At 41.8% G+C, this 13,955-nt stretch overlaps 1 protein-coding gene across 1 annotated transcript in view; it reads left to right on the top strand.

Moving 5' to 3' along the window:
- The window catches only part of LOC308297992 (uncharacterized protein), a gene marked incomplete at its 3' end in the record, with an annotated part of 36,213 nt that extends 26,357 nt beyond the window's left edge, over positions 1 to 9,856 (top strand). Inside the window, exons 19-25 of the mRNA XM_080741556.1 lie at positions 4,174 to 4,417; positions 5,690 to 6,064; positions 6,492 to 6,587; positions 7,491 to 7,724; positions 8,243 to 8,402; positions 9,138 to 9,197; positions 9,336 to 9,856. Of these exons, the coding sequence (XP_080597682.1) occupies positions 4,174 to 4,417; positions 5,690 to 6,064; positions 6,492 to 6,587; positions 7,491 to 7,724; positions 8,243 to 8,402; positions 9,138 to 9,197; positions 9,336 to 9,856 (1,690 nt within the window). The remainder of the gene's footprint in view (positions 1 to 4,173; positions 4,418 to 5,689; positions 6,065 to 6,491; positions 6,588 to 7,490; positions 7,725 to 8,242; positions 8,403 to 9,137; positions 9,198 to 9,335) is intronic.
- Positions 9,857 to 13,955: the final 4,099 nt, after the last annotated feature.

Below are 13,955 nucleotides of genomic sequence, written 5' to 3'. Positions count from 1 at the left end.
CCCCAGGGGGGCCCCAAATGACGAAGATATTCTTAATGTTCAAAATTGTTTTCTTGACTGTAAACAAACCAACATACAGTATGTATAGTGTATTCTGCGCATATCTGAAGTGACAATTTAAGGACTTTTAAGACCTATTGAATACTTCTAAAATTAGACATTACTGTGTCAAAAGTAATGAACAAACTATACTACGAAAAATTGTCAAACATTGGCCAAATATTACTGTACCTGACAAAGGGACAGAAATTTTGAAAGTAGCTTGTCAGGGTGGGTAGTCTTCAGTTCAAATATGAGTATTGTGGGGGTCCTCGTTCAAATATGATTATTTTGGGTGTCCCCAGTTCAAATATATACAGTATAATAAAATAACACCCAGTGTGAAGTGTTATTTATGAGTTAACTTCATTAAGCGTCCCGTGAAGCTTGGCCAATGCGACCCTGGCCATACAAACAGACACCAATTGACCAATGACAATCCAGACAGACATGGGACAAACTATAGCCTACTGTAGATACTAATAATAATTAATATATGAATAGTGTATTGTGTCAATTGATTTTAAAAACATATTTTAATATGAAGAACAATCCCCCCCAGCCCCCCTTTTTCCACCTCTCCAATGTTGTAAATACAATAGAAACATTGGAGTCCTTCAAACAGTTAGTACACACATACGGTGACTTACCATAATTATAACTTGCCATGTTAAAAACTAAATGTTGTCATTTCTTTATTAATAGCTGATCTACAAGCTCACAACTCATTTGGCAAAATTAACAGAATAATGTTACAATTCATTTAAAGTTTGAGACAAGTAATCATAATTCATTCATTAACTTTACTTAATTTACACTGACTTGTTTTTTCTAAAACATCAAACTACAGTCATCTACAGTAGGCCTATGTCATACTGCCAATCGAAGTCATAGGCCCATATTTGGGCATATCAAGGCCCCCTGGGGGTGGGCCACATGCACAAATCAGCGATGTTGTACCGTAGACAACGGTTTATTTTGTGTACTGTATGACATCAGTGCATGTGACATTTGTGACAGCAAATATGGGCATGCTGATTCTTGTAAGTGACGCCACGCATGACACTCATCTCTCCATACATGGGCATGTTTGCGACGTCCACTGTCCCCTGACCACAAGTGTATTTTAATCCTATAATAAAATTGTCTCAAGGGCGGACGGACCGGCTGGTGGGCGGGCCTCTGACATCACGACCAAGTCCCTATGAGTCAGTCAACTCTATGCAACTCTATTCCCAATGCAGCTACACCCAAATATGGAGTGTGTTGTCTAACCTCAATGTGTCACCAAAACGTCTGTTTGTCTGTCTGTATGCCTTTTATGCCTATATATGGAGTTCAGGCATGCCCAAATATGGAGTCTAGGGCAGTCTATGACGTCATATTGATGACATCAGCATGCTCCATATATGGGGATATGAGTGCCCTTGTGTTTCTGGCTCCATGGCAACGGTTCGTTAGTTGTGCGTGTGATGTCAGTGTGATGTCAGACCATCTCACGCCATAAAAAGGTGAAGCTGGTTCGGTTCATGACATCAGCAGCACTTTGTCTTCATCCAAGGAAGGTAGAAAGGGAGAGAGCAATATCAGCAGGAACGAATACAGCTGTACAATATGATGGAGCAGCAGCATCGTTTGAATAGCGTGATCATGACGCCACCGACGCCATCGTCGTCATCATCATCTCATCATCCTCCTACGGTGAGGAAGATCACAGCAGGAGAGACGGCGCGCCCTCAGCAGTCGTGGAATGTCCTCGCATGACCAGGACCCTCTGTCCCGGCAGCTGTCCACCAGGCCAATTCCGCACTTCTTCCCGCTTACATCACTATGGGTGGCATGCAGTATTACGTGATGCCAGCTTGTCGGCGGCGGTTCCCGGGGCCAACCAGAGTGGGGGTCCGAATGGACCCTTACAGGGTCAATAATTGACCGATACGGGTCTGTTCCTCTGAGAAGTGCAGAGTGGTGAACAAAATACAATGTTAACCAAAATGGACCTTGGAGTTTTTCTTTTGTGCTGTAATTTCACCGTTTCTCAGCGCCCAGATCCAGGGTCCACCAGGAGCCGAAAATGGACCCTTATGGGCGTCTCTAACGCAGAGAGTTTAATTAACATTGAGGATTTTATAGTGTAGGCCTAGATTGGGTTCCCAGAGCTAAAACATATTATATCAAACTACAGTCATACAGTACGTCACACTGCCGATCCAACCGATAGGCCCATATTTGGGCATATCAAAGCCCCAGGGGCAGGGGACCACATGCGCAAATCAATGTTTTGTATGACATCAGTGCATGTTACGTTTGTGATAGCCACCATCCACCAGTCTCCATATCGGGCTTGCTGACATCACACTTATGTCCCTATGAGTCAGTCAACTATACAAGGAGTTCCCAATGCAGCTATGCCCAAATATGGTGTTTGTTGTCTAACCTCAATGTGTCATGGCATCAGGTGCAAACAAATCAGTCAGCTCCATATATGGGCACAAAAGGGGCATACCCATATATGGGTACATACTGATCAGGGATCTCCATGAGAATAAGGGACAAGGATTGATATATACAGAGATCTCCATTTATGGGCATATAGGTGTCAAGGACTAACAGATACAGAGCTCTCTGACATCAGGGATCTCATATGGGAATAAAAGGGACAATGACTGACAGATACAGGGATCTCCATATATGGGCATAAAAGTGACATGGACTGACAGATACAGAAGTCTCTCCATATATGGGCATATCAGTCGGACCCTGGTGCGATATAGGTGTGATGGCCGCATGTAGCCTATACTGTAGCTGTGGAATGACTGTAATTGTGTACAGTAATTGCCTGTATTTTTTGCTGTAATGCAATGGGTGCCAATATTATGCCAATATGGTAAACTTAATTCGTGACAATTAATTGTGATTCATAAGTAGGCTATTATGTTTTGGATTTGGTCAATAAAATAAAAAAAAGACAACACTCCTTTTATCTTTTTGACTCAGCAGTTCAAGTTCATCTACATTAAAAAAAATCGATTAAAAATAAGAAGGAAAAAAAAGCCACATCACAAACTTGCTAAAGGTTCGATTATGGACGTCCAGTGGAACATGTGGAACTTTAGAGAGATAAGAGAGATAAGCTGTGCATTTAGTCAATAGAGAATCAAAAACTGTTTTCACTGACCAGCTTTCATGAACATACACTAACATGCAAGCTCAACAGTACAGAGTAGCCTACTACATAGTTAGGGAATTTTCATAAAACCCTGGGAATAAATTCCTTACCAAACAATTTCTTCACCAATGTGTTCGTAAAGGTGTCTAGTAACATATCTAACAAAGATTGAAATTCAACATCCCTAGCAAAATGTTTGACAGCTAGGGTAATTCTGGGTCTCATTCACTTACTATACACTGTACTAAGGAAAAAAATCACTCCCAAACATATGCTTTAAGTAGCATCTGAGGGGTCTAACTAGGTGTTTTTAATTATTCTGAATCCATTGCAAGCATTTGTTTTGCCCGAAAAACATTCATTGGGCCAAAATCAGCTGCAAAGAAATGATGGTTTAGTGATGAGTCATCACTTTTCACAAGGTGTATGGGGTCCATGGCCCAAGGAATGTTTTTCGTGCAAAACAAATGCTTGCAATGGATTCAGAATAATTAAAAACACCTAGTTAGACCCCTAACATCCCACTTAAAGCATATTTTTGGGAGTGATTTTTTCCCCCCTTATAGTAGCCTACAGTGTATAGTGAATGAGACCCAGAATTACCCTAGCTGTCAAACATTTTGCTAGGGATGTTGAATTTCAATCCTTGTTAAATATGTTATTAGACACCTTTACGAACACATTGGTGAAGAAATTGTTTAGTAAGGAATTTATTCCCAGATTTGACAGGTATTCTGCTAATTTTTCCTGACTATACAGCTCTTCTTTATTTGTGAAACATTGCCCCTCCGTGGGGAGGCCTAGGAACAGCACTACACTGCAACCTTAAAACAACCAGGAAGTCCCATACTCCTCTCCCAGTTTTCTAAGAAACGAAACTCAGAGCTGTTGTTTTCTCTCTCGGTCTCTGTTCAGAGTGAACCAAAGTGTTGTGTGTTTTCTCTCAGTGTGAGTGTGGTTGTCAGTCAAATGGCACAACAAAAACAACAACAGCAGGGATGTGATCTGGACCAGGATCAGTTCTGCTGTCCTGTCTGTCTGGACCTACTAAAGGAACCTGTGGCTCTACCATGTGGACATAATTACTGTGGAAGCTGTATTGAGGGTTACTGGGACCAGAATGAGGAGACTGGAGTCTACAGCTGTCCCCAGTGCAGAGAGAGCTTCAGTCCCAGACCTGTTCTGAGGAAGAACAACTTGCTGGCTGAGGTGAGATCTAGCCGCAAATTGCAACACTAGATTTTTGAGCGGTGGTCACACCGTCTCCATAGCGTGGCCGTGTGTGTAGGTATGTTTGTTTGTTTGTATGTGGGTCTGTATGTAGCCTCAAGCCTGTGGTGTAGTACCTTTTCTGACCAAACATGTTAAGGGAGGGGCGCTGTTGTTCAGGCCAGGCCACACACACACACACACACGCACGCACGCACGCACGCACGCACGCACGCACGCACGCACGCACGCACACACACACACACACACACACACACACACACAAAATGCTGTCATTTTGTTCACTAGGATCATTTACTCTGATCTTTGACTTTGTTTTAATCTCTGGTGTCCCTAATCTTGGCATGTCATTCATTGTATGCATACATAATAGCAGATAGTGAACGGTGAAAGAAATGCAAATTCCCCCTTTCCATGCCATACCTGAAGGCAGCATTCAAGAGAATTGCCTTGTCCAAACTCTCCCTCTCTGCCCTCTCTATGTAGAAATCCATGCCGTAAACCACATCTCCAGTATTGACTTGATTATGTTCTTGACTTGTTTAGTTCAGTGTGGTATCAAGCACCGAAAAAAGCCGACCTCCAAGCTCACAACGCGTCGTAGCTGAGCTTGGAGGTAGGCTATTTTCGGTGCCCTTTTAGAGATGTCACCCCCGTGGTGCTGTCGCCTCACAGCTAGAAGGTCCTGGGTTCGATTCCCGCCGGGGGACACTGTGGGTGCTGGGGGCGTGTTCCCTCCTCCGCGTCATCAGTGCCCACACCCTAGGTGGGGTTGGCAAAAGGGCCTTTCTGTGTGGAGTTTGCATGTTCTCCCCGTGTCTCCTAGGGTAGATACCCTCACAAAAACATGCAGTAATCCTGGTCTCTATAAAGCCTCCCCCTGGCCAGCCGGGGCGCCTGATGGAGGGGAATGGAACTGGTTGGAATAACGTGTTCCTTCCACGCGCTACGTCCAACCGGGGAAGCTCCCCCTGTCAGGTGATAAGAAGCGGCCTGCTCACTCCTCATGCATTGAAGGAAGCATGAGCTCAGTTCGGGGCCCTCCCCAGGTTGGCAGAGGGAGAGTAGAGCCCAGGATCACAGCTTAGGCAATTGGCACCGGGTGAAAAAATGGGTTACAAAAATCGTGGGATAAAAAAAAAAAAAGAGATGTCACCCCGTCTCTCTAGCATTCTCTGCACGTCCCTGACAATGACTGTGTTGTATTTGTCATCAGTGAGTGACCTCCCCTCCTCTTCTCTTTATTTTCAGGTTGTGATGAAGCTGAGCATTACAGGAGGTCAGCAGTCTCCTGCCTCCACTGCTCAGCTCTACGCCGGACCAGAAGACGTGGCCTGTGATTTCTGCACTGGAGCCAGACGTCGCAAAGCCCTCATGTCTTGTCTGGTGTGTCTGGTCTCTTACTGTGAGACTCACCTCCAGCCCCACTACAATGCTCCTGCGTTTCAGAAGCACAAGCTGGTCCCAGCCACCAACAAACTGCAGGAGAAGATGTGCTCCAGTCATGACAAGCTGCTGGAGGTGTTCTGTCGCACAGACCAGCAGTGTATCTGCCTTCTGTGCATCATGGATGAACACAAGGGCCATGACACGGTGTCAGCTGCTGCAGAGAAGGCAGAGAAACAGGTAGGACCATGATCACTTGTAGACAAATTATGAGAGAGATCATTTTTTAAAGTTAGAAGCAGAAATAGATAAGCCCCTAACCATGCGAGAGACATTAAAAGCACGAGACAATAGATGTCAGTACACTCCTTTTGGACACAATAAAAAAGGCGATTGATAACGTTTCATGAAGTTACACAGTTGATACCCATTTAGACCTGAGGCCTATTCTCCGAACGCCTTCTAAATCCTGAAAAACTTAAAAATGTTATTAAAAAAAAAAAAAAAAAACATAATAATGTTGCTATATACTGTATAGCAACAACTAAACATAGAGGTGTTCCCGACTTGAAATATATGACATAAAGGTGCTCCAGGTCTAAATGGGTGATTCTCTCTCTCCGGATAGAATTTGTATCCCGACTGTCTTTCTTACTGTTTCTTGCAGAAACAGCTGGTGACAATTCAGGAGAACGTCCAGCAGCAGATCCAGAAGACAAAGAAGGAGCTGAAAGACCTGAGAAAGGTCATGGAGGACCTGAACGTGAGCTGATATTATGATGATGGTTCTTCTTGTTATTGTGTTTACTGTGGATAGAGGAAATAATGGTGATGTTATATGGATGAGACAGTGGCTTGTGTCATCAGAAGCACTAAAGCAGTGGTTCTCAAACCTTTTCATGTCAAGGACACCCCAATTAATATGTATTTGGCTGCGGACACCCATTGGAAAATATTTTTGTGCAGCAATTCCCACATATAAGATTTTTATTGTGCAAAATATTTCGGATTCTCTCAAGATTTTATTTTTGAATTGGCAGATGTAAACGCTCACAAGGTGGCTATTTTCAAATGTGGATTACGCTTGGTTAAACTGTTATGTTTAGAATGACAGTAAAGAACAGTGACACTAAAGAATCAATCATATCATGTTCTGTTCTGTTCTGTTCTGTTCTGTTGTGATTGAATTTATTAAGTTCTCCAGAAACATGACAACTAATAACCAAGAGTTTCTTTATTTCGACGAGACAATGCACTTTAATGAACTTTCCATACATGAAAGTAAAATTAATCAGCTAAGCCTAATCGTGATCTCATCAACAGATTTAGCTAGAAGCAAATTTCCATCTACAGTCCCCACATAAACCACACAACAATAAAAAAATAACAAAATACAGAAATGTTTAATTGTTGTATGCAAATGCATCGGCTATTTGAAAACAGCAGATCTGTCTGTAGAAAATGTGAACAATATTATGTAATTATTTTAAACATTCTAACAACAGAGTGTGTGTGTGTGTGTGTGTGTGTGTGTGTGTGTGTGTGTGTGTGTGTGTGTGTGTGTGTGTGTGTGTGTGTGTGTGTGTGTGTGTGTGTGTGTGTGTGTGTGTGTGTGTGTGTGTGTGTGTGTGTGTGTGTGTGTGTTGCTTGTGTGTGTGTTAAGCAGAGCTCTGCAGAAGCAGCAGTGGAGGCCAGTGACAGGATCTTCAGTGAGATGATGGTCTCCATTGAGAGAAGACGCAGTGAGCTTAAAGAAGTGATCAGAGATCAGCAGCAGACTGCAGTGGCTCAGACTGAGGCTCTCCTGAGGCAGCTGGAGGAGCACATGGAGCAGCTGGAGAGGAGACATGCTGACCTGGAGGAGCTGTCCAACACTGATGACAGCATCACTTTCATTCAGGTTCCACTCATGGCATTTTACTGTTGGGTTTTGACTCATTTAGGAGAAACTAGATTCATATTTCTTTCCATTCCATCATGTCATTATGATGTTGTGTCTATAGTATATTACATGACATGGCATAACATGACATTATGCTGGTAGTTAGTTACTAATACTAATGTAGTTGCTAGTATACAGTGTACTGACCAGAATTACAATGTCAGAATTAGGCTTGCCTAATCACAAGTATTTGAGATGTTTAAAAACAATCTTTTAAAAGTATGAAATGATTATATAGGCCTATCTGCCCTGTGAAATTTGTGTCTGTAGACTGGAACATAAATATTTTTTTGTATGTTCAATGTTAATGTCAAAAACACAATTATTGTTACCGTAATCACAATTATTTGTATGAGGATTAAAGACCAATCCACCGATTGTGATCAATGATCATTGTACTAATCTATAGATCTCTTGCTACAGTATCATGTTCTTCCATCCCTGTCTAAAGAAGTGGTTTACTTGTCTCTCTCCAGAGTTTCCAGTCTCTCTCCAGTTCCAGTCTCTCTCCAGTCTCACCCAGTGTGGTCATCTGTCCTCCGAGGTCCTTCACAGATGTGATTGATGTGGTGTCTGATCTGAGAGACCAACTAGACGACATCCTGAAGACAACTTGGCCAGAGATATCAAAGAGGGGTGAGATAAATGTTTTTATAGGTTTTTTTAACGAGCCCATCGTAGAGAACATGGATTGATGAAGCCAGAAGGCAATTGCTTTTCTGTCAAAGAGATACCGTAATTGCTGGACTATAAGCCGCATCTGAATATAAGCCGCACCAGCTAAATTTAGAACAAAAACTAATGTTTACATATACTGTATAAGTATGTCCTTCCTGCTCCCCGCTAGAGCGCCCCTGGTGGCCCTTAGCTGTAAAAATCTATATATAAATCCTTGTTAAAGACCATTGTAAAACAAACTAACTGTCCGTTAGCTGTAAAAATCTATATATAAGCCGTACTGTTGTATAAGCCGCAGGGTTCAAAACATGGGAAAAAAGCTGCGGCTTATAGTCCGGCAATTACGGTATTTGAACTAGAACAGACTGATGGTACAGTACATTTAGGTTGGACAGTAACATTGAAGAATTTAAGCAAGAATATTCCTTACTTTGTACAGCAGCTAGAGTTTCTTCAATGTACAGTTAAGAGTGAAATTACATTACTATCATAAATTGTATTTTATTTCCAGGTGATACTCACCTGAAAATGTATATTTTCTGTTTACTAAAGAGCTGGAGAGACAGCTGTTACTGAACTAACACTAACTATAGCAATGATTGAGTTATTATAGTTTTTGACCATACACTTGGAACTTCAATTTAATCCCTTCTTCAGTATGAGAAAATGTTCACTGTTTTCTTGTGTCTCCAGTGTGTGCAGCTGATGTTCTACATCCAGCGGAGCCTCAGACCAGAAAGGACTTTTTACAATGTGAGTCCATGCTGATGCAGGTTCTGAACATTTTAATCTATGTCATTTAAATTCTCTCGTGAGTTTTATCTGAGAGAGGGAGACTAATTCTAAATTAGGTTCAGGTTTGAATTTTTATTTTGTTGTGTGTTCTCACAGATTCCTACCCTCTGTCTCTGGACATGAACACAATATCCAAAAGGCTCTCCCTGTCAGAGGAGAAGAGGAAGGTGACGAGAACACAACAACAACAACAACCTTACCCTGATCATGCAGAGAGATTTAATAATTTCTCTCAGGTGTTGTGTACAGAGGGTCTGTCTGAACGTTGTTACTGGGAAGTAGAGTGTAGTGGTACAGGGTTTGATATAGCAGTCTGTTATAAAGACATCAACAGACAAACCTGCTTTGGACACGATGATAAATCCTGGTGTCTACGGTACCCTGGTAACAAATACAGTTTCAGACACAACAATGTTGTGACTAAAGTGTCACGGCCCTGTTCCTCCAGAGTAGGGGTGTACCTGGACCACAAGGCAGGTACTCTGTCCTTCTATGGTGTTTCTGACACAATGACCCTCCTCCACACAGTTCAAACCACGTTCACACAACCTCTCTATCCAGGAATATGGCTTCAATTTCAAGATGGAGATACAGCAGAGCTGTGTAAGACATGGTAGACATGTTAAGAATACTGATGATGATATTCAGTTGAAAATGTAAATTTGATTATAGATCTTTCTTTCTAGATAGAGTTTGTGTAAGATTGATATGTATATGACCATCATGATCAATCAACCAATTGTGTTCATCTTATTGCATTTCTTCAATAAGCCTGCTGCAGACACTCATACAGTATGCCCTGCTATCTGCTTTATATTGCTAGAGCTCTCTGTCAGTCTGTGTACCTGTAGATTCAGATTGGTTATAATTAACACAGTAGTTCTCAAACTGATAATTATTTTATATAAAAATAAAATAAGACATTACTGCTTCAAAAGTAATCAACAAACTATACAAAAAAAAATTCAAACATTGGCCATATTGCCAAATATGAGCTGAGAAAGGCAAGGCGTTGTGAGCATCTAGAAAGGCTATTTTCACAATATAAAGTCAAACAAAATGTAATCCCTCCCCATTTCAAATATAATTATTTTGGGGGGTCGCAGCCTGAAATGTTTGAAACCCCCCCTTTCTCCATTTTGTAAATACAGTGGGAACCTTAAACACTATATACAGCGTACAGTAGGCCACTTTCAACCAGTTTTTCATTTGGGGAGAATATTTATTTAATTGTCATGTTAATTGGTTATTCTAAATTGAATAACCAATTAACAAAATTACTGTATGTTGGAGATATGTTTGCAATGAACGCTTCTGTGAAAATCCAATCTAGGACCCCCAATTTGGTGTGAAACTTTGAGAGCTTAAATTGGAACCAATTTGGTGATTATTGGAAAATAGCCGATCCACAAGTTCACAACGGGTCTCGTTGCCGGATGCAACCCGGTGTGAGCTTCTAGAATCTATCGTCTATTTTCTAAAAATGAACATGTCCAGAGGCGTCTCCTGTGTGTTGTGTCTGATAGTGTTTTATTGGTCATTAACATCTTAATTCATCTTCACAACAAGCAGGTTTACATACAGTGTCTCTGTAGAGTCTTCATCATGATCATTACCATCATCAGCATTATCATCATCATCATCAGATACAAGGACAGAACAGTTAAGGTTTCAAATCACACTAAGGATAATTGATTTCCACGTCGAACCCCTTCCCTCCGCTGTTCGTTCTGTCCATCCACATTCCCTCCCTCTTTCTCCTGCCATCCCTCCCATCGAACCCCCCCAACCCTCCTTTCATTTATGCCACCCACAGCGTCAGACCCCCCTTTCACATCGATCGCCAATCACATTTAAACGGTCAACATGTTTTTGTATATACGTACAGGTGCAATAAATAGGACACAGGAACAGATTCTTAAATAAAACAAATAAATAAGTCAAATTAATACCGTTTAAGAGGTGTATACAATATATACATACATAAAGGCCCAAGTAGTGCATGCACACATACGCGCACACACTCGCACCCGCAGACACACACACTCACACATGCTCACACACACTCACAGAGCGCACCATAAAGACATCAGGACAGGATTCGTAGGCCAGGCTAGCCCTGGCCTACGAAAGGACCTTTTCACACTTGACAATATAAACACTCCAATGGATCCAAGTCTATTTCCGTTCGGCTGATATTCATAAAATCTGCGACAGGAAACACACTCGGACCCAAGCTGTTTCCTAGCGATGCAAATTCCACTGACACAGCAGTGGTTCTCAAAGTGGGTCCCCAGGTAAATTATTTATCGTTAGGCACCAAATAGTCTTGCATAGTCAGACAACTATTCTACAATCTCTGAATGCTATATAGAGTCTGGAACTACACCGATCCCCAAATCTGAGGCAGGAAGCTGTCACCTGTTCGTTATATCTTTAAATATCTTAACACATTGAGTGCCCGGATGTATGACGTGTGTGTGTTGCTGGTGCCCATGGCAACGCGTCATTTACGTACCTTCGCGTAGTGGGAAAAGTATCCGTAATACGTTGAGTAAATGTATTCCAAGTATATCTGGTTTATTTTCACGATCTTTTCTTTCAGTCAGGACAGCTTTTTACCAATCTTGGGCCACAGCGTGTGTATCACGGGCGGTAGAAAGGGTCGCGTTTTAAACATGGTGACTGAAAAAGCTAGACCAGGAGAGGGATCCGCCATGTTACGTTACCTCCGGTCCTCCGCAGAAAATAGTATCCATGATACGAGTAAATGTAATCCACGGATGTCCTGTGTATTTTCACGATCATGATTTCTCTCAGTCTGGACCACTTTTTATCAAACCTGGGCCACAGCGTTTGTGTCACGGTAGGTAGAAAGGACCGCGCATTGAACATGGTGATTGAAAAAGTTAGACTAGGAGAAGAATCCGCGATGTTACGTGTATCTCCGCCGAGACTCCGTTACTGGTAAAAATACTAGTATCCAGATACATACGAGTCAGATACATAGGAACAGAAGCTTGTGATTGGCTGCAGGGAGACTGCACATGCTGGTCACGTGTACCGCGCTGTATTTTGGGAAATGTAGTGTTTTTCCCATATTGTTGGCGTTTGATCACCGTGGTAGAGCCTTCATTGCGGTAGCAGCAATGTACAGTAACTACAGTATTGTAAAACGCGTCAAACACGTCGTGGGCACTGGGGCAGGGCATCCAGAGACATCAAAGAGATTTGCGTGTAGACACCTCGTGGGCACCCGATGTGTTAACATCTTTCTTAGCTAAATTTGCTAAGAATCTTTTTTGATGAATTTGCTTTATCGCTTGATCATTTTCAGAGCTTCTGTGCTCCAGACTGTATGATGGGATCATTTGAAAATTGTAGGAGGCAACAGTCTGGCTTGCGAGACTATAGGCACCAAGTGGATCCTTAGACATCTGTACCTTTGAGAGCATACAAATGGAACCAAATGGATCCGCAAGTGGGCCCATTTGGTTCCAATTGTACACTCTCAAAGTTATGGGAGTCGGTGGTCTAATGTGCACATCAAACTCGGGGTCCTTGAAATTGAAACACTAAAGAACCACTGGTCTCTAGGACCCAGCCACGAGGTCCAGTTTACAACCTGAAACAAATCCATTGAAATTCAACGGTGATTTTGGTTCTGTCACCTGAGGAGTCCCACGTGGGTGGGGTTTATAAACTATTCCAATTGGTTCTAAAATGTTCGTTTCATCAGTGCTGAACAGAGTGGTTATGGGTAGTAAAGTTACGTAAACTTAAGTAACATTTTAATACATTGTACTACTAGGAATTCTTCACTATGTATATTTTACTTTTATATTTAGGCCAAATGTAAAAAGTAAAACATTTCTATCTATTTGGCTACATTCGGCTTTATTCTTTCTTTCTCTATCATTATTTGGATGACTACCTATACTTCTTAGTACCACTACTTTTACTTGTGTACAGTTTTTGGCTACTCCACCCACCTCTGACGCTTAGAGAAGATGGGGATTGTGTTGTTACTTCACTTCCTGTGTTTAGCTAAATGTTCTGACTGGATGCTGGTGGTGACTTTAGGCTGTTTTAAGCTAAATGTATCCCTAATTTACCCTAGTATGACAGTGTTGCTTGCCAAAATGAGAAATTGTTCAAACTTGTAGATCTGTTCTTTTTGGCAAACAACACCCTCGTGTGATGGAGTATAAATAGACCTTTATCGCCGAAACCATTTTGACATATAATAGTAGGGTGAACACATGTGATACCAATGATACTGTAGTAATTCATCACTTTCAATCTTGTGGTTTGTGCAATGGTCCTGTGTGCTGGTAAATGGTTTGAGTGGGTGTCAGGCTGTAATGTCAGGTTAACGTTAAGGAGACAGCGCTGGACAGACAGGACTAATGTACAGGATCCTCATTGAGGTTAGAATACATGATGTCGCCATAGAGGGCATAACGGCAGTCCAGAGGAAGAAAAGAAAACAAAGGAGAAAAGAGACAATTAAACAATGAAAGAGGAAATGGATTTCTCAGAGAACCTGCCAAAGTAAAACCAACAACAATTTAAAAAATATATGTACATTAAAGAAAACAAAGATATTGCAGCACTTGGCAGCTTTTTAAAGTGAAGTGCCAAACACAAGAAACTTATAAAAGATCTGTCAACAAGCAACATGGACAGAGAGAGAGACGGACGGACGGACAGAAG

This window comes from Nannobrachium achirus, assembly GCF_963921795.1.
Source record: "Nannobrachium achirus genome assembly, chromosome: 14".
Lineage (NCBI taxonomy): Eukaryota > Metazoa > Chordata > Actinopteri > Myctophiformes > Myctophidae > Nannobrachium > Nannobrachium achirus.
Note: the sequence above shows the minus strand (reverse complement) of the source record. Positions and strands in the feature narration are given on the sequence as shown.